Here is a 19,200-nt window from a genome sequence, read left to right on the forward strand (position 1 = left end):
CTCCAGCCACGACCGTGCTCGCTCAGCAGCCACGAACGTGCTCGCTCAGCAGCCACGACCTGCTCGCGCTCCAGCCACCACCATGATCGCTCCAGTCACCACCGTGCTCACTCAGCAGCCACCACCATGCTCGCGCTCCAGCCACCACCGTGCTCGCGCTCCAGCCACGACCGTGCTCACTCAACAGCCACCACCGTGCATCGCTCAGCAGCCACCACCGTGCTCACTGGACAGCCACCACCGTGCTCGCTCAGAACCACCGTGCTCGCTCAGCAGCCACCACCGTGGGCGCTCCAGCCACCACCGTGCTCGAATCCACCCACCACTCGCTCCAGCCACCACCGTGCTCGCGCTCCACCCACCACCGTGCTCGCGCTCCAGCCACCACCATGCTCGCGCTCCAGCCACGACCGTGCTCGCTCCAGCCACCACCGTGCTCGCGCTCCAGCCACCACCGTGCTCGCGCTCCAGCCACCGCCGTGCTCGCTCAGCAGCCACCACAGTGCTCGCTTAGCAGCCACCACTGTGCTCGTGCTCCAGCCACGACCGTGCTCGCGCTCCAGCCACGTCCGTGCTCGCTCTGCAGCCACCACCGTGCTGAGCAGCCAGAACATGAGAGCCATGGCCGTGCTCGCTCAGCAGCCACGACCGTGCTCGCTCTGCAGCCACCACCGTGCTCACGCTCCAGCCACGACCGTGCTCGCGCTCCAGCCACCACCGTGCTCACGCTCCAGCCAGAACATGAGAGCAGCCACGACCTGGAGAGCTCTCCAGCCACCACCGTGCTCGCTCCAGTCACCGCCATGCTCACTCAGCAGCCACCACCATGCTCGCGCTCCAGCCACCACCGTGCTCGCGCTCCAGCCACCTGGGTGCTCTGAGATCCAGCCACGACCGGAGGCGCTCCAGCCACCACCGTGCTCGCTCCAGCCACCACCGTGCTCGCTCAGCAGCCACGACCGTGCTCGCGCTCCAGCCACCGCTGGAGCTGCCACCACCGTGCTCGAGATCCAGCCAACATGAGCCACGACCGTGCTGCGCTCCAGCCACCGCCGTGCTGCGCTCCAGCCACCGCCGTGGAGCCACGAGCCGTGCTCGCGCTCCAGCCAACGCCGTGAGAGAGGGCCACCACCGTGCTCGCGCTCCAGCCACCACCGTGACGCTCCAGCCACGGGTGACCTGAGCCACCGCTCTGACGATCCAGAACATGAGCTCGCTCAGCAGCCACGACCGTGCTCGCTCAGCAGCCACGAACCGTGAGCGCTCCAGCCACCACCATGATCGCTCCAGTCACCACCGTGCTCACTCAGCAGCCAACCATGAGCTCCAGCCACCACCGTGACGCTCCGGCCACGACCGCTCGAACAGCCACCACCGTGCTCGCTCAGCAGCCACCACCGTGCTCGCGCTCCAGCCACCACCGTGCTCGCGATCCACCCACCACCGTGCTCGCGCTCCAGCCACCAGAACATCCAGCCACCACCGGAGGGCTCCAGCCACGACCGTGCTCGCTCCAGCCACCACCGTGCTCGCTCCAGCCACCACCGAGAGCTCGCGTCCAGCCACCGCCGTGCTCGCTCAGCAGCCACCACAGTGCTCGCTCAGCAGCCACCACCGTGCTCGTGCTCCAGCCACGAACATGAGAGGAGCCACCGCCGTGACCTGGAGCAGCCACCACAGTGCTCGCTCAGCAGCCACCACCGTGCTCGTGCTCCAGCCACCACAGTGCTCGCTCAGCAGCCACCACCGTGCTCGTGCTCCAGCCACCGCCGTGGAGCAGCCACCACAGTGCTGCTCAGCAGCCACCACCGTGCTCGCGCTCCAGCCACGACCTGGAGTTCGCGCTCCAGCCACCGAGTGCTCGCTCAGCAGCCACCACAGTGCTCGCTCAGCAGCCACCACCGTGCTCGTGCTCCAGCCACGATGAGAGCCACGAGTGCTGCTCTGCAGCCACCACCGTGCTCGCTCAGCAGCCACGACCGTGCCGCTCCAGCCACGGCCGTGAGAGGAGGTGCTGCTCTGAGCCACCACCGTGCTCACGAGCCATGACCGTGCTCGAGCTCCAGCCACCACCGTGAGCTCCAGCCACGAGTGGTGACCTGACCGTGCTCGAGCCACCACCGTGCTGAGTCACCGCCGTGCCTGAGGAGCTCAGCAGCCACCACAGTGCTCGAGGCCACCACCGTGCTCGTGCTCCAGCCACGACCGTGCTCGCGCTCTGCCAGATACCAGAACATGAGAGCCACGACCGTGCTCGCGCTTCAGCCATCGCCGTGCTCGAGAGGAGGGTGACTGGCCATCGCCGTGCTGAGCAGCCACCACCGAACTCGCGCTCCAGCCATGACCGTGCTCGCGGAGCCACCACCGTGCTCACGCTCCAGCCACGACCGTGCTCGCTCAGCAGCCACGGGTGCTCGCTCAGCAGCCACGACCGTGCTCGCGCTCCAGCCACCACCATGATCGCTCCAGTCACCACCGTGCTCACTCAGCAGCCATACCATGCTCATCCAGCCACCACCGGGTGACCTGGCCACGACCGTGCTCACTCAACAGCCACCACCGTGCAATCAGCAGCCACCACCGTGCTCACTCAACAGCCACCACCGTGCTGACTCAGCAGCCACCACCGTGCTCACTCAGCAGCCACCACCGTGATCACTCAACAGCCACCACCGTGCTCGCTCAGCAGCCACCACCGTGCTCGCTCAGCAGCCACCACCGTGCTCGCGCTCCAGCCACCACCGTGCTCGCGATCCACCCACCACCGTGCTCGCGCTCCAGCCACCACCGTGCTCGCGCTCCACCCACCACCGTGCTCGCGCTCCAGCCACCACCGTGCTCGCGCTCCAGCCACGACCGTGCTCGCTCCAGCCACCACCGTGCTCGCGCTCCAGCCACCACCGTGCTCGCGCTCCAGCAACCGCCGTGCTCCAGCCACCACCGTGCTCGTGCTCCAGCCACGACTGTGCGCCGCCATGCTCACTCCAGCCACCACCATGCTGCTCCAGCCACCACCGCTCGCGCTCCAGCCACCACCGTGCTCGCTCCAGCCACGACCGCGCTCGCGCTCCAGCCACCACCGTGCTCGCTCCAGCCACCACCGTGCTCGCTCAGCAGCCACCACCGTTCTCGCGCTCCAGCCACGCCACCAGCCATGGCCCGTGCTCGCTCCAGCCATGACCGTGCTCGCTCTGCAGCCACCACCGTGCTCTCGCTCCAGCCATCACCTTGCTCGCGCTCCAGCCACCACCATGCTCGCGCTCCAGCCACGACCGTGCTCGCGCTCCAGCCACCGCCGTGCTCGCTCAGCAGCCACCACCGTGCTCGCTCAGCAGCCACCACCGTGCTCGCTCAGCAGCCACCACCGTGCTCGCTCAGCCATGGCCTATGCACTCCTGCAAAAAATCCTACCGCTCTTTTGTTTTACTTTGTAAAACAAGGTGAGCTCAATAAGCTTATTTGGAAGTGGATCAAATATCTTGTTAGCCTGTAGCAAACAGATTAGTAGAGTGTTCTCTTTTCAGCAGGACACATTTGCTTTCATACCTGTGTTTTCCTGTGATTGTATTTGAAATATTGCGAAAGGCCTGTTGTGTCTGCATGCTGTTCACTAACAGATTTGCTGCACGTTCCCGACTGTAGGCTATGCCTTGTTATTATTGGGCTACACACAATCCACAGCCAGGCTATTCTGAATTATTACATTTATTTCTGAAGACAGCAGTAGTTCTAGAACTTTGGCAAATGGATTTAAATTCATCAGGGGTTCTGCAGGACCTCCTGCACCCTTCCCACAGCTCCGATTCTACAAGGGAATACAGGATGAAGTGCTGCAGCCAATCAGACAGAATATTGATGATGAGAGCCAAACTTCTCTAATCAAATATTTCATTTTAGAACTCAAGAGCCTTTGTCAAAATCTGTTGAATTGGCCGCATTACCACGTGTGTGACCAAAACAAACAGACTGTCTCTCTCTTGTGTGTCTGTGTGAGTGTGTCTGTGTTTGCGTGTGTCTGTGTGCGTGTGTGTGTATGTGTCTGTGCATGTATTTTGTGCGTGAGTGTGTGTGTGTCTGTGTGTATGTGTCTGTGTCTGTGTCTGTGTTTGTGTGTGTGTGTGTGTGTGTGTGTGTGTGTGTGTGTGTGTGTGTGTGTGTGTGTGTGTGTGTGTGTGTGTGTGTGTGTGTGTGTGTGTGTGTGTGTGTGTGTGTGTGTGTGTGTGTGTGTGTGTGTGTGTGTGTGTGTGTGTGTGTGTGTGTGTGTGTGTGTGTGTGTGTGTGGATTGTGATTGGTTCAAGACAAGCAAATAATAGAGGAAGGAACCATTGTCCACCTGGTCCCTCCGTTCAGATCACTCACAGCCTCTCTGTCTATGTCTATTACCATTATGGTGATACGATGTGTAAACCCCTGGAGACTCCATCTGACAACGGTCTGTCTATTGGTGCCCTTGTCCAAAGTCAGACTCAGAGTCAGCCAGGCATATACCCTGTCGTCGATGGAGCCGAAGACAAGTATCTCACCTAGAGGGTCTCAGCAGACTCAGATATTCTAACAAGGAGATTAAAATATATATAGAGAGGGAGACAGAGAGAAAAGAGAGAGAGAGAGACAGAGAGAGAGAGAGAGAGAAAAGAGAGAGAGAGAGAGACAGAGAGAGAGAGAGAGAGACAGAGAGAGAGAGACAGAGAGAGAGAGAAAGAGAGAGAGAGAGACAGAGAGAGAGAGAGGGGAGAGAGAGAGAGAGAGAGAGAGAGAGAGAGAGAGAGAGAGAGAGAGGGGGAGAGAGAGAGAGAGAGAGAGAGAGAGAGAGAGAGAGAGAGAGAGAGAGAGAGAGAGAGAGACAGAGAGAGACAGAGAGAGAGAGAGAGAGACAGAGAGAGAGAGAGAGAGAGAGACAGAGAGAGAGAGAGAGAGAGACAGAGAGAGAGAGAGAGAGAAAGAGAGAGAGAGAGAGAGACAGAGAGAGAGAGAGAAGAGAGAGAGAGAGAGAGAGAGAGAGAGAGACAGAGAGAGAGAGAGAGAGAGAGAGAGAGAGAGAGAGAGAGAGAGAGAGACAGAGAGAGAGAGAGAGAGAGAGAGAGACATAATAACTCTTGCTCTAGTCATGCTGAGCATGAGCTCCTGATATATTTCATATTTCTTTGTTTTTAGAATGAGATAAACACTCTCATCGAAAAATAATTCCAGACAATAAGTGATGACCCTATTAATTCATATAATAAAAAACTTTGCTCGTCAAGTTAAGAAGTTTTGATTCTAGATAGCTAGCTACACTACAAAGACCTAGCCAGCAGACTAACAAGCTAGCCAGAAGAAACGAGGTAGAACAAACCTAGCAAGGGGAGTTAATACAACTACATCAAATGACCAAACTGAGTGAGTCAACCAAAAAGGAGCACGGACTCTAACTTTAAACATATCTTCTGTTTTTTTTGTGTGAGGATTTGTCACTCTTTTTGCTGGTTTTTAAACTAAATAAGCGCTAGCTAGCTAGCAACAGCAGCAGATGAACAAACCGGTTGCCATGGCAACGGGGCAGCAGCACAGAGCCCACAGGCACCATGTCCCCACTCCTCCTCAGCGCTGAATCCGTTCTCTACCCCTAAAGGGGCCAAAAATGACACAACGAGGAAAGCTTTTAAACAGAAACTACTAAAGGGGAGGCCAGAAACCCTTTTCACAGACCTCTACAAAAACGGTGACGTGAGTAATCTCATCTTTCTCACTGACCAGCCAAATGCATGGCGCTCAGCAGTCTGCTCTCACTACCCATACATAAAGAAAGAGGGAATCTGTAATGGGTGGACGCTGAAAGTCAAAGAGACAGATTACAGCACCACGATAACAATCAACCTCTACAAGACTGGGACTGTCATGGTGCAAGGTAACATTAGGCTGTTTGAAACAGACTTTCAGACCATTAAGGAGAGAGCAGAGAGAGAGAAGGACACCACCAGTGACATGCCCTCCCACAAGACAAACTCCAACAGCACCACCCTCACCCCTACTATCCCCCCCAAAAAGGCACATCCAGCACCTCTATTTCCACCATAGCGAAGGACACGCCCCATGAGGAGAGCGACCCCCTCAGTGCAGAGCAGGCTCAGGCCCTCCTCACCACCATGGCTGCCATGAGGGATGAGTTCACCAGACTGGAGGTGGTCCTCCTCACCACCATGGCTGCCATGAGGGATGAGTTCACCAGACTGGAGGTGGTCCTCCTCAACACCATGGCTGCCATGAGGGATGAGTTCACCAGACTGGAGGTGGTCCTCCTCACCACCATGGCTGCCATGAGGGATGAGTTCACCAGACTGGAGGTGGTCCTCCTCACCACCATGGCTGCCATGAGGGATGAGTTCACCAGATTGGAGGGGGTCCTCCTCACCACCATGAGGGATGAGTTCACCAGACTGGAGTGGGAGGTGGTCCTCCTCACCACCATGGCTGCCATGAGGGATGAGTTCACCAGACTGGAGGGGGAGGTGGTCCTCCTCACCACCATGGCTGCCATGAGGGATGAGTTCACCAGACTGGAGGGGGAGGTGGTCCTGCTCAGGGAGAGTGTGAGCAAACAGCAACCAGACATCCTTAGAGGAGGTCCGAACCAAGGTGAGGACAGAGCAGGACAGCAGACTTGCAACACGGCTGAAAGAGGTTCAGCAAGAGAGAGACGGACTCAAGAGAGAACTAGCTGATCTAACAAAGGAGGTGAGAGAGCTCCAAAATGACAGGCAGAACAGTAATAACGATCTGACCACACTAAGAGAGGAGCTGGAGGGGAGAAAGAGGACAGAGGACAGGCTGCAGGAGAGAACAGAGGACAGAGGACAGGCTGCAGGAGAGAACAGAGGACAGAGGACAGGCTGCAGGAGAGAACAGAGGACAGAGGACAGGCTGCAGGAGAGAACAGAGGACAGAGGACAGGCTGCAGGAGAGAACAGAGGACAGAGGACAGGCTGCAGGAGAGAACAGAGGACAGAGGACAGGCTGCAGGAGAGAACAGAGGACAGAGGACAGGCTGCAGGAGAGAACAGAGGACAGAGGACAGGCTGCAGGAGAGAACAGAGGACAGAGGACAGGCTGCAGGAGAGAACAGAGGACAGAGGACAGGCTGCAGGAGCAGCTAGATCACCAGTCTATGACCTGCCCTCACATAGCAGAGGAGCCCAGCTCAACCAGCCAGGCTTCCCCAGCCCTGTCCTCACACAGCAAAGGAGCCCAGATCAACCAGCCAGGCTTCCCCAGCCCTGTCCTCTACCAGCCAGGCTTCCCCAGCCCTGTCCTCAGATAGCAGAGGAGCCCAGCTCAACCAGCCAGTCTTCCCCAGCCCTGTCCTCTACCAGCCAGGTTTCCCTAGCCCTGTCCTCACATAGCAGAGGAGCCCAGCTCAACCAGCCAGTCTTCCCCAGCCCTGTCCTCTACCAGCCAGGTTTCCCCAGCCCTGTCCTCACACAGCAAAGGAGCCCAGATCAACCAGCCAGGCTTCCCCAGCCCTGTCCTCAACCAGCCAGGCTTCCCCAGCCCTGTCCTCACACAGCAGAGGAGCCCAGCTCAACCAGCCAGGCTTCCCCAGCCCTGCCTGCTGCACCCCTCCTCCCCAACCCACAGAACAGCCTCCCACTGACAGCGGCACCGGCACAAACCAGCCACACCCCAGCTCCAACACCCACCAGACAACCCCCCCCAGACACAAAAGGAGAAAGGTGTGGTGCCCAACAACGCAGAGGGCCATGGAGCTGCTTGATAAGGCACATCTCGGGTCGCCAAGCCACATAATCATACACACCGGAAGCAACGACCTGCGAAATCTTCCCCAACTCAAGAATCATGGTGTCAACCATTCTACAGAGGAAGGACTTCCACCCTGCCACAATCCAAAGAATAAACGCCAGCCTCTCCCAGGACTGAGCCTTGCAACCCAATGTACACCTGGCCCATCATCCCACCCTCGATCTGGACTGTCTCTATGACCATGTTCACCTGGCCCACCATCCCACCCTCGATCTGGACTGTCTCTATGACCATGTTCACCTGGCCCACCATCCCACCCTCGATCTGGACTGTCTCTATGACCATGTTCACCTGGCCCACCATCCCACCCTCGATCTGGACTGTCTCTATGACCATGTTCACCTGGCCCACCATCCTACCCTCGATCTGGACCGTCTCTATGACCATGTTCACCTGGCCCACCATCCCACCCTCGATCTGGACCGTCTCTATGACCCTGTTCACTTGTACAGGGAAACAGTCCCCACCATCCCACCCTCGATCTGGTCTGTCTCTATGACCATGTTCACCTGTACAGGGAGACAGTCCCCACCACCCCACCCTTGATCTGGACCGTCTCTATGACCATGTTCACCTGTACAGGGAGACAGTCCCCACCACCCCACCCTCGATCTGGTCCGTCTCTATGACCCTGTTGACCTGTACAGGGAGAGAGTCCGCAGTCCAAGGATGTCCTTTAAACTGCAGTCCGACCTCTCCACCCAGGAACAGCACATCTTTGTTGCTGTTGAATTTACAAGGCTTGAAGTCTCTGCTTTTGACCAGAAACTCAGACTTCCTGAAAGAAATTGATGATGTTGATATTGTAGTACTACAGGAAACATGGTGCAGAGGTGATGTTTCCACTGGCTGTCCACTAGGTTATAGAGAGGTAATCATACCATCCACTGGCTGTCCACTAGGTTATAGGGAGATAATCATACCATCCACTGGCTGTCCACTCTTATAGGACGGTAATCATACCATCCACTGGCTGTCCACTAGGTTATAGGGAGATAATCATACCATCCACTGGCTGTCCACTAGGTTATAGGGAGATAATCATACCATCCACTGGCTGTCCACTAGGTTATAGGGAGATAATCATACCATCCACTGGCTGTCCACTAGGTTATAGGGAGATAATCATACCATCCACCTAATTAAAAGGAATCAGACAGGGCAGAGACTCAGGGGGAATGCTAATATGGTATAAATCTGAACTAATTCATTCAATCTAATTGATCAAAACAGGAGAATTATTTATCTGGTTAAACATCAACAAGGAGACTCTTAACAGATTACAACGTCTTCCTCCGTGCCACATGCATTCCCCCTCAGAGTCACCCTCCTTCAATGAAGAGAGTTTCTCCATTTCCTCCTCATACATTCCCCCCTCAGAGTCACCCTCCTTCAATGAAGAGAGTTCCTCCATTTCCTCCTCATACATTCCCCCTCAGAGTCACCCTCCTTCAATGAAGAGAGTTTCTCCATTCTAGAGGGAGAAATTAGTCACTTTCAGGCCCAAGGCAACGTACTGGTCTGTGAAGACCTGAATGCTAGAACAGCAGAATAACAAGACACTATTAACAGTTATGGAGATAAACACCTACCAGGAAGTAACCACCTTTCCCTCCCCACATACAGACAGGAAGTAACAACCTTTCCCTCCCCACATACAGACAGGAAGCAACAACCTTTCCCTCCCCTCATACAGACAGGAAGCAACAACCTTTCCCTCCCCACAGACAGACAGGAAGTAACAACCTTTCCCTCCCCACATACAGACAGGAAGCAACAACCTTTCCCTCCCCACATACAGACAGGAAGCAACAACCTTTCCCTCCCCACATACAGACAGGAAGTAACAACCTTTCCCTCCCCACATACAGACAGGAAGTAACAACCTTTCCCTCCCCACATACAGACAGGAAGCAACTACCTTTACCTCCCCTCATACAGACAGGAAGTAACAACCTTTCCCTCCCCACAGACAGACAGGAAGTAACAACCTTTCCCTCCCCACATACAGACAGGAAGCAACAACCTTTCCCTCCCCACATACAGACAGGAAGTAACAACCTTTCCCTCCCCACATACAGACAGGAAGTAACAACCTTTCCCTCCCCATATACAGACAGGAAGTAACAACCTTTCCCTCCCCACATACAGACAGGAAGCAGCATCCTTTCCCTCCCCACAGACTCCCACAGAAACAACTATGACAAAGTGAAAAACAAAAATGGAGTACAGCTCGTGAAGCTCTGTGGAACACAGGGTCTGTACATAGTCAATGGTAGGCTGAGAGGGGACTCTTTAGGTGGGTACACCTACAGCTCTGTGGAACATTGGGTCTGTACATAGTCAATGGTGGGCTGAGAGGGGACTCTTTTGGTAGGTACACCTACAGCTCTGTGGAACACTTGGTCTGTACATAGTCAATGGTGGGCTGAGAGGGGACTCTTTAGGTAGGTACACCTACAGCTCTGTGGAACACTGGGTCTGTACATAGTCAATGGTAGGCTGAGAGGGGACTCTTTAGGTAGGTACACCTACAGCTCATCCCTTGGCAGCAGCACTGTAGACTACTTCCTCACCGACCAAAACCCAGAGTCTCTCAGAGCCTTCACAGTCAGCCCACTAACACCTCTCTCAGAGCCTTCACAGTCAGCCCACTAACACCTCTCTCAGAGCATTCACAGTCAGCCCACTAACACCTCTCTCAGAGCCTTCACAGTCAGCCCACTAACACCTCTCTCAGAGGCTTCACAGTCAGCCCACTAACACCTCTCTCAGAGCCTTCACAGTCAGCCCACTAACACCTCTCTCAGAGCCTTCACAGTCAGCCCACTAACACCTCTCTCAGAGCCTTCACAGTCAGCCCACTAACACCTCTCTCAGAGCCTTCACAGTCAGCCCACTAATACCTCTCTCAGAGCCTTCACAGTCAGCCCACTAACACCTCTCTCAGAGCCTTCACAGTCAGCCCACTAACACCTCTCTCAGAGCCTTCACAGTCAGCCCACTAACACCTCTCTCAGAGCCTTCACAGTCAGCCCACTAACACCTCTCTCAGAGCCTTCACAGTCAGCCCACTAACACCTCTCTCAGAGCCTTCACAGTCAGCCCACTAACACCTCTCTCAGAGCCTTCACAGTCAGCCCACTAACACCTCTCTCAGAGCCTTCACAGTCAGCCTACTAACACCTCTCTCAGAGCCTTCACAGTCAGCCCACTAACACCTCTCTCAGAGGCTTCACAGTCAGCCCACTAACACCTCTCTCAGAGGCTTCACAGTCAGCCCACTAACACCTCTCTCAGAGCCTTCACAGTCAGCCCACTAACACCTCTCTCAGAGCCTTCACAGTCAGCCCACTAACACCTCTCTCAGAGCCTTCACAGTCAGCCCACTAACACCTCTCTCAGAGCCTTCACAGTCAGCCCACTAACACCTCTCTCAGAGCCTTCACAGTCAGCCCACTAACACCTCTCTCAGAGCCTTCACAGTCAGCCCACTAACACCTCTCTGAGCCAACACAGTCAGCCCACTAACACCTCTCTCAGAGCCTTCACAGTCAGCCCACTAACACCTCTCTGAGCCAACACAGTCAGCCCACTAACACCTCTCTCAGAGCCTTCACAGTCAGCCCACTAACACCTCTCTGAGCCTTCACAGTCAGCCCACTAACACCTCTGTCAGAGCCTTCACAGTCAGCCCACTAACACCTCTCTCAGAGCCTTCACAGTCAGCCCACTAACACCTCTCTCAGAGCCTTCACAGTCAGCCCACTAACACCTCTCTCAGAGGCTTCACAGTCAGCCCACTAACACCTCTCTCAGAGGCTTCACAGTCAGCCCACTAACACCTCTCTCAGAGCCTTCACAGTCAGCCCACTAACACCTCTCTCTCAGAGCCTTCACAGTCAGCCCACTAACACCTCTCTCAGAGCCTTCACAGTCAGCCCACTAACACCTCTCTCAGAGCCTTCACAGTCAGCCCACTAACACCTCTCTCAGAGCCTTCACAGTCAGCCCACTAACACCTCTCTCAGAGCCTTCACAGTCAGCCCACTAACACCTCTCTCAGAGCCTTCACAGTCAGCCCACTAACACCTCTCTCAGAGCCTTCACAGTCAGCCCACTAACACCTCTCTCAGAGCCTTCACAGTCAGCCCACTAACACCTCTCAGAGCCTTCACAGTCAGCCCACTAACACCTCTCTCAGAGCCTTCACAGTCAGCCCACTAACACCTCTCTCAGAGCCTTCACAGTCAGCCCACTAACACCTCACAGTGTATCTGAGAAGAGGGGAACCCAACCATGAAGCATCACGGCCCAATAAATTACATGGTGCAAAACGGGCCTATAGATGGAGTGCAAACAGTACAGACATCTACCAAAAAGTAATTAGTAGCCAAAACATACAATCTCTCCTGGACAACTTTTTAGCCTTTAACATTCTCCTCCAGCAACGAAGGTGTAAATGTGGCTGTTTGAAACATAAACTTTACATTTGACAAATTAGCCTCCTTGGCTAATCTAAAGAAGCATAAGAGCAAACCAGAAATAAGAGATAATGAAAAATGGTTTGATAGTGATTGCAAAAATCTAAGAAAGTAATTGAGAAATATATCTCATCAAAAACACAGAGAACCAGACAACAAAAATATAGGCCTTCAGTATGAAACACTGAAACTCAAACACACCCTAAGAACACAAAATAAATTAGAAATCAGCTGGATGGATTTGAGGAATCCATAGAATCAAACCACTTCTGGGAGAATTGGAATAAATTAAACAAACCTCATCATGAGGAATTGGCTATCCAAAATGGTGATAGGTGGAGAAAAGGTTCGGAAATAAGGATGACAAATATCAATTCTATTTGGACACAGTTCTATTAGAACACACCAAAAACTACACATATCTAGGACTAAATATCAGCAACACAGGTAGCTTTCACATGACTGTGAATGAGCTGAGAGACAAAGCAAGAAGAGCATTCTATGCCATTAAAAGGAAATTAAAATCGAAATTCCAATTAGAATCTGGCTCAACATTTTTCAATCAGGTATAGAACCAATTGCTCTATATGGCAGTGAAGTATGGGGTCCAATCTCTAATAATGGAAATACTGCATGCAGAGTTTTGCAAGACTGTTTTGCAAGTGCAAAGAAAAACTCAAAATAACGCATGTAGAGCAGAATTGGGCCAATACCCCCTCCTCATTGGAATAGACGAAAGAGTCATCAAATCTTACAACCATCTAAAAACAAGTGACCCCAAAACATTCCATCACACAGCTCTACAATGTCAAGAGATGAAACAAGAGAAGAGGCCCCTCAGCCAGCTGGCTCAGTTCACTAACCCAAACCAACCCCATAGAGCCTCAGGACAGCAGTCAGCCACCTGGTTCTGAGGCTCAGTTCAACAACCCAAACCAACCCCATAGAGCCTCAGGACAGCACTCAGCCAGCTGGTTCTGAGGCTCAGTTCACTAACCCAAACCAACCCCATAGAGACTCAGGACAGCACTCAGACAGCTGGTTCTGAGGCTCAGTTCACTAACCCAAACCAACCCCATAGAGCCTCAGGACAGCACTCAGCCAGCTGGTTCTGAGGCTCAGTTCACTAACCCAAACCAACCCCATAGAGCCTCAGGACAGCAGTCAGCCAGCTGGTTCTGAGGCTCAGTTCACTAACCTAAACCAACCCCATAGAGCCTCAGGACAGCACTCAGCCAGCTGGTTCTGAGGCTCAGTTCACTAACCCAAACCAACCCCATAGAGCCTCAGGACAGCACTCAGCCAGCTGGTTCTGAGGCTCAGTTCACTAACCCAAACCAACCCCATAGAGCCTCAGGACAGCACTCAGAAAATCTGGCCCAACCAAATCATCACAAAACAAAAATAAATATATCACCTATTGGAAAGACACCACAAAAACTCAAGGTAAACTTCAATGCTATTTGGCTCTAAACAGACCGTACATGGTGGCAGACTATCTGACCACTGTGACTGATAGAAAACTGAGGAAAACATTGACTAGGTACAGACTCAGTGAGCACAGTCTGGCTATAGAGACCGGTCATCACAGACAAACCTGGCTGCCCAGAGAGGACAGTCTGGCTATAGAGACCGGTCATCACAGACAAACCTGGCTGTCCAGAGAGGACAGTCTGGCTATAGAGACCGGTCATCACAGACAAACCTGGCTGCCCAGAGAGGACAGTCTGGCTGTAGAGACCGGTCATCACAGACAAACCTGGCTGTCCAGAGAGGACAGGCTGTGCTCACTCTGCTCCAGGGGTAGAAGTAGAGACAGAGCTGCATTTCCTATTACACTGTGACAAATACTCAGACCTGAGAGAATATTTCTATCCCAAAATTATAATTCAATACAAAGAATTTGAAACTATAAAAGATGAAGAAAAAATCAAATATTTATTGGGTGAAAAGCCAAAATGTGCAGTTTTGGCAGCCAAATATGTGTCTTCCTGCCACAACCTGAGGGACAGCCAGTGAAAAGTGTAAAGTAATGTCGATAATATTTCCCATCTTGTTTTATTTTGTCTTTCATACCGGGTCATGTGTCTTCTCAGTCATGTTGACACTGGTCTACTACCAGGTCATGTGTCTTCTCAGTCATGTTGAGACTGGTCTACTACCAGGTCATGTGTCTTCTCAGTCATGTTGACACTGGTCTACTACCAGGTCATGTGTCTTCTCAGTCATGTTGACACTGGTCTACTACCATTGCTTTAATATATTGTTGTTCTCATTAATATTGTTGTTGTTGTTGTTGTTAATGGTAATCCCATGTCCACTACTACTATTATTATTGCTGTTGGTCCCACCATTTATATATAAATATATATATATTTTGTGTATATATTTTTTTAATTGTATCTTTACTTTGACAATGTAAGTAATAATGAACTTGCCATGTCAATAAAGTAAATTGAATTGAATTGAGAGAGAAAGACAGAGAGAGAGAGAGAGACAGAGATAGAGAGAGAGAGAGAGAGAGAGAGAGAGAGAGAGAGAGAGAGAGAGAGAGAGAGAGAGAGAGAGAGCAAGAGAGAGAGGGAGAGAGATGACCCCATCACAACACAGCTCTACTAGACCCCATCACAACACAGCTCTACTAGACCCCATCACAACACAGCACTACTAGACCCCATCACAACACAGCTCTACTAGACCCCATCACAACACAGCTCTACTAGACCCCATCACAACACAGCTCTACTAGACCCCATCACAACACAGCTCTACTAGACCCCATCACAACACAGCTCTACTAGACCCCATCACAACACAGCACTACTAGACCCCATCACAACACAGCTCTACTCACGCGTACAAGGGGTTGCAGATTGCATTGCATTGTACTTATTTTTTGTGCAATATTATTCTGTTCTTATTAATTGTACACTACCGGTCTAAAGGTTTAGAACACAAACAATTTTCTACATTTCAACAAAACTATGAAATAACAAATGTGGAATCGTGTAGTAACCAAAAACGTGTTAAATAAATCAAAATATATTATACATGTGAGATATTTCTAATAGCCATCCTTTGCCTTGATGACAGCTTTGCACACTCTTGGCATTTTCTCAACCAGCTTTACCTGGAATACTTTCCGAAAAGTCTTGAAGGAGTTCCCACATATGCTGAGCACTTGTTGGCTGCTTGTCCTTAACTCTGTGGTCCGACTCATCCCAAACCATCTCAAATGTGTTGATGTCGGGCGATTTTGGAAGCCTGGTCATCTGATTCAGCACCATCACTCTCCTCCTTGGTAAAATAGCCCTTACACTACCCGGAGGTGTGTTGGGTCATTGTCCTGTTGAAATACAAAGGATAGTCCCACTAAGCCCAAACTAGATGGGATGGCGTATCGCTGCAGAATGCTGTGGTAACCATGCTGGTTAAGTGTGCCTTGAATTCTAATTCAATCACAGACGGTGTCAGCAGCAAAGTACCCCCACACCAAAACACCTCCTCCTCCATGCTTCACAGTGGGAAATACACATGCAGAGATCATCTGTTCACCCACACCATTTCTCACAAAGACATGGCAGTTGGAACCAAAAATCTCCAATTTGGACTCCAGACCAAAGGACACATTTATTGGTGTCATTTAGTAGTGATTTCTTTGCAGCAATTTGACCATGAAGGTCCTGATTCACACAGTCTCCTCTGAACAGCTGATGTTGAGATGTGTCTGTTACTTGAACTCTGTGAAGCATTTACTTGGGCTGCAATTTCTGAGGCTGGTAACTCTAATGAACTTAACCTCTGCAGCAGAGGTAACTCTGGGTCTTCCTTTCTTGTGGCGGTGCTCATGAGAGCCAATTTCGTCATAGCGCTTGATAGTTTTTGCGACTGCACTTGAAGAAACGCACAAACACACACGCTGCACATTGTTGTAAAACTTCTACAGATCACACACTGAATTTGTCATGATTGAAATACATCACATCACCTGAAGCCTGGTGTAAAACAGAGATAATGTCCACAATTATCACTGAGACATAGAACTGTCTAACTGCTGCTCAGGGTCAGCTGGCTGGCTTTAAGTCATGGGAGTACACCTTCTAAAAAACAAATGGTTGAACATCTCTCCAAACATAGAACGTAACCTTTAAGAGAGCAGCCACAAGCCATCTACATTAACTGAAGCCCGGAGTAAAAAGGAGATGCTATATATATATCCACAATACTCACTGAAACGGGGTCAGCTTCTCAGGGTCGGCTGACTGGCTTCACTCTGTCAAAGTATGGGACAAGAATAGTACAGACAGGAACAAGAGACATTAGAAATGTAGGAGTCAAATAATGGTAAGTAAGCAAGTCATAGGAAATATGTTGAAGCTACTTTATTGGGAAGAACCTCTATGGATCACCATGTCAGTATCCAGGGTCAATAGAATGTCCTCCTCAGTAACCATGAGGATGTACTTCTCAGTAACCAATAGGATGTCCTCCTCAGTAACCAATAGGATGTCCTCCTCAGTAACCATTAGGATGTCCTTCTCAGTAACCATTAGGATGTCCTTCTCAGTAACCATTAGGATGTCCTTCTCAGTAACCATTAGGATGTCCTTCTCAGTAACCATTAGGATGTCCTTCTCAGGGCCATTAGGATGTCCTTCTCAGTAACCATTAGGATGTCCTTCTCAGTAACCATTAGGATGTCCTTCTCAGTAACCATTAGGATGTCCTTCTCAGTAACCATTAGGATGTCCTTCTCAGTAACCATTAGGATGTCCTTCTCTGTAACCATTAGGATGTCCTTCTCAGTAACCAATAGGATGTCCTTCTCAGTAACCATTAGGATGTCCTCCTCAGTAACCATTAGGATGTCATCATACTTTCCAAGAAATGACTGTGATCGATACTGGTGTCCTCTAATGTATATGGAGCCTCAGACTGAATCCTCCTGTAACTGAGCCCCCATCTTGCCAACGACATTCACTCTGTCTACGACACGTTCCAGCACCTCCCTTCTCCTGCGTACCTGCTCTCTGTGGGCAGACACCTCCCTTCTCCTGCGTACCTGCTCTCTGTGGGCAGACACCTCCCTTCTCCTGCGTACCTGCTCTCTGTGGGCAGACACCTCCCTTCTCCTGCGTACCTGCTCTCTGTGGGCAGACACCTGCCTTCTCCTGCGTACCTGCTCTCTGTGGGCAGACACCTCCCTTCTCCTGCGTACCTGCTCTCTGTGGGCAGACACCTGCTTTCTCCTGCGTACCTGCTCTCTGTGGGCAGACACCTGCCTTCTCCTGCGTACCTGCTCTCTGTGGGCAGACACCTGCCTTCTCCTGCGTACCTGCTCTCTGTGGGCAGACACCTCCCTTCTCCTGCGTACCTGCTCTCTGTGGGCAGACACCTGCCTTCTCCTGCGTACCTGCTCTCTGTGGGCAGACACCTGCCTTCTCCTGCGTACCTGCTCTCTGTGGGCAGACACCTGCCTTCTCCTGCGTACCTACTCTCTGTGGGCAGACACCTGCCTTCTCCTGTGTACCTGCTCTCTGTGGGCAGACACCTCCCTTCTCCTGCGTACCTGCTCTCTGTGGGCAGACACCTGCCTTCTCCTGCGTACCTGCTCTCTGTGGAGTTCTCCCGGTGTTCCCGGTGACCAGTCCACTACTGCTCGCCCTATCTTATCACAATACAACTAATTGGCTCTACACACGCCTGTTAGTCATTACACACACCTGGACCCCGTCATTACACACGCCTGGTCCCCATCATTACACACACCTGGTCCCCATCATTACACACACCTGGTCCCCATCATTACACACACCTGGTCCCCATCATTACACACACCTGGTCCCCATCATTACACACACCTGGACCCCATCATTACACACACCTGGACCCCATCATTACACACACCTATTAGTCATTACACACACCTGGACCCCATCATTACACACACCTGGACCCCATCATTACACACACCTATTAGTCATTACACACACCTGGACCCATCATTACACACACCTGGACCCCATCATTACACACACCTGGACCTCATCATTACACACACCTGGACCCCATCATTACACACACCTGGACCCCATCATTACACACACCTGGTCCCCATCATTACACACACCTGGTCCCCATCATTACACACACCTGGACCCCATCATTACACACACCTGGACCCCATCATTACACACACCTGGACCCCATCATTACACACACCTGGTCCCCATCATTACACACACCTGGTCCCCATCATTACACACACCTGGACCCCATCATTACACACACCTATTAGTCATTACACACACCTGCACCCCATCATTACACACACCTATTAGTCATTACACACACCTGGACTCCATCATTACACACACCTATTAGTCATTACACACACCTGCACCCCATCATTACACACACCTATTAGTCATTACACACACCTGGACCCATCATTACACACACCTGGACCCATCATTACACACACCTGGACCCCACCTTTACACACACCTGGACCCCATCATTACACACACCTGGACCCATCATTACACACACCTGGTCCCCATCATTACACACACCTGGACCCCATCATTACACACACCTGGTCCCCATCATTACACACACCTATTAGTCATTACACACACCTGCACCCCATCATTACACACACCTAGTAGTCATTACACACACCTATTAGTCATTACACACACCTGGACCCCATCATTACACACACCTGGACCCATCATTACACACACCTATTAGTCATTACACACACCTATTAGTCATTACACACACCTGGACCCCATCATTACACACACCTGGACCCCATCATTACACACACCTGGATCCATCATTACACACACCTATTAGTCATTACACACACCTGGAGCCATCATTACACACACCTGGACCCATCATTACACA

At 51.9% G+C, this 19,200-nt stretch overlaps 1 protein-coding gene across 1 annotated transcript; it reads left to right on the top strand.

Annotated features, from left to right (window-relative positions):
- The first annotated feature begins 1,019 nt into the window (after positions 1-1,019).
- Positions 1,020-17,926, top strand: LOC124004984 (extensin-like). The gene is made up of 7 exons (XM_046313786.1): positions 1,020-1,114; positions 1,461-2,001; positions 2,226-2,521; positions 2,918-3,182; positions 7,295-7,461; positions 7,545-7,710; positions 17,285-17,926. Exons 1-7 carry the CDS (start codon positions 1,020-1,022, stop codon positions 17,924-17,926), a joined length of 2,172 nt encoding a protein of 723 aa, XP_046169742.1.
- The last annotated feature ends 1,274 nt before the right edge of the window (positions 17,927-19,200 follow it).

This window comes from Oncorhynchus gorbuscha, linkage group LG19 (genome assembly GCF_021184085.1).
Source record: "Oncorhynchus gorbuscha isolate QuinsamMale2020 ecotype Even-year linkage group LG19, OgorEven_v1.0, whole genome shotgun sequence".
Lineage (NCBI taxonomy): Eukaryota > Metazoa > Chordata > Actinopteri > Salmoniformes > Salmonidae > Oncorhynchus > Oncorhynchus gorbuscha.

Excerpts from the sequence above, each read along its gene's own strand:
- LOC124004984 (XM_046313786.1), top strand. The coding sequence starts at position 1,020 with ATGAGCCACGACCGTGCTGCGCTCCAGCCACCGCCGTGCTGCGCTCCA. Across the intron at positions 2,002-2,225 it reads GTGCCGCTCCAGCCACGGCC|ATACCAGAACATGAGAGCCA; the intron begins GTGAGAGGAGGT and ends GCGCTCTGCCAG. Across the intron at positions 7,711-17,284 it reads CCAGACACAAAAGGAGAAAG|CACCTCCCTTCTCCTGCGTA; the intron begins GTGTGGTGCCCA and ends GACACGTTCCAG.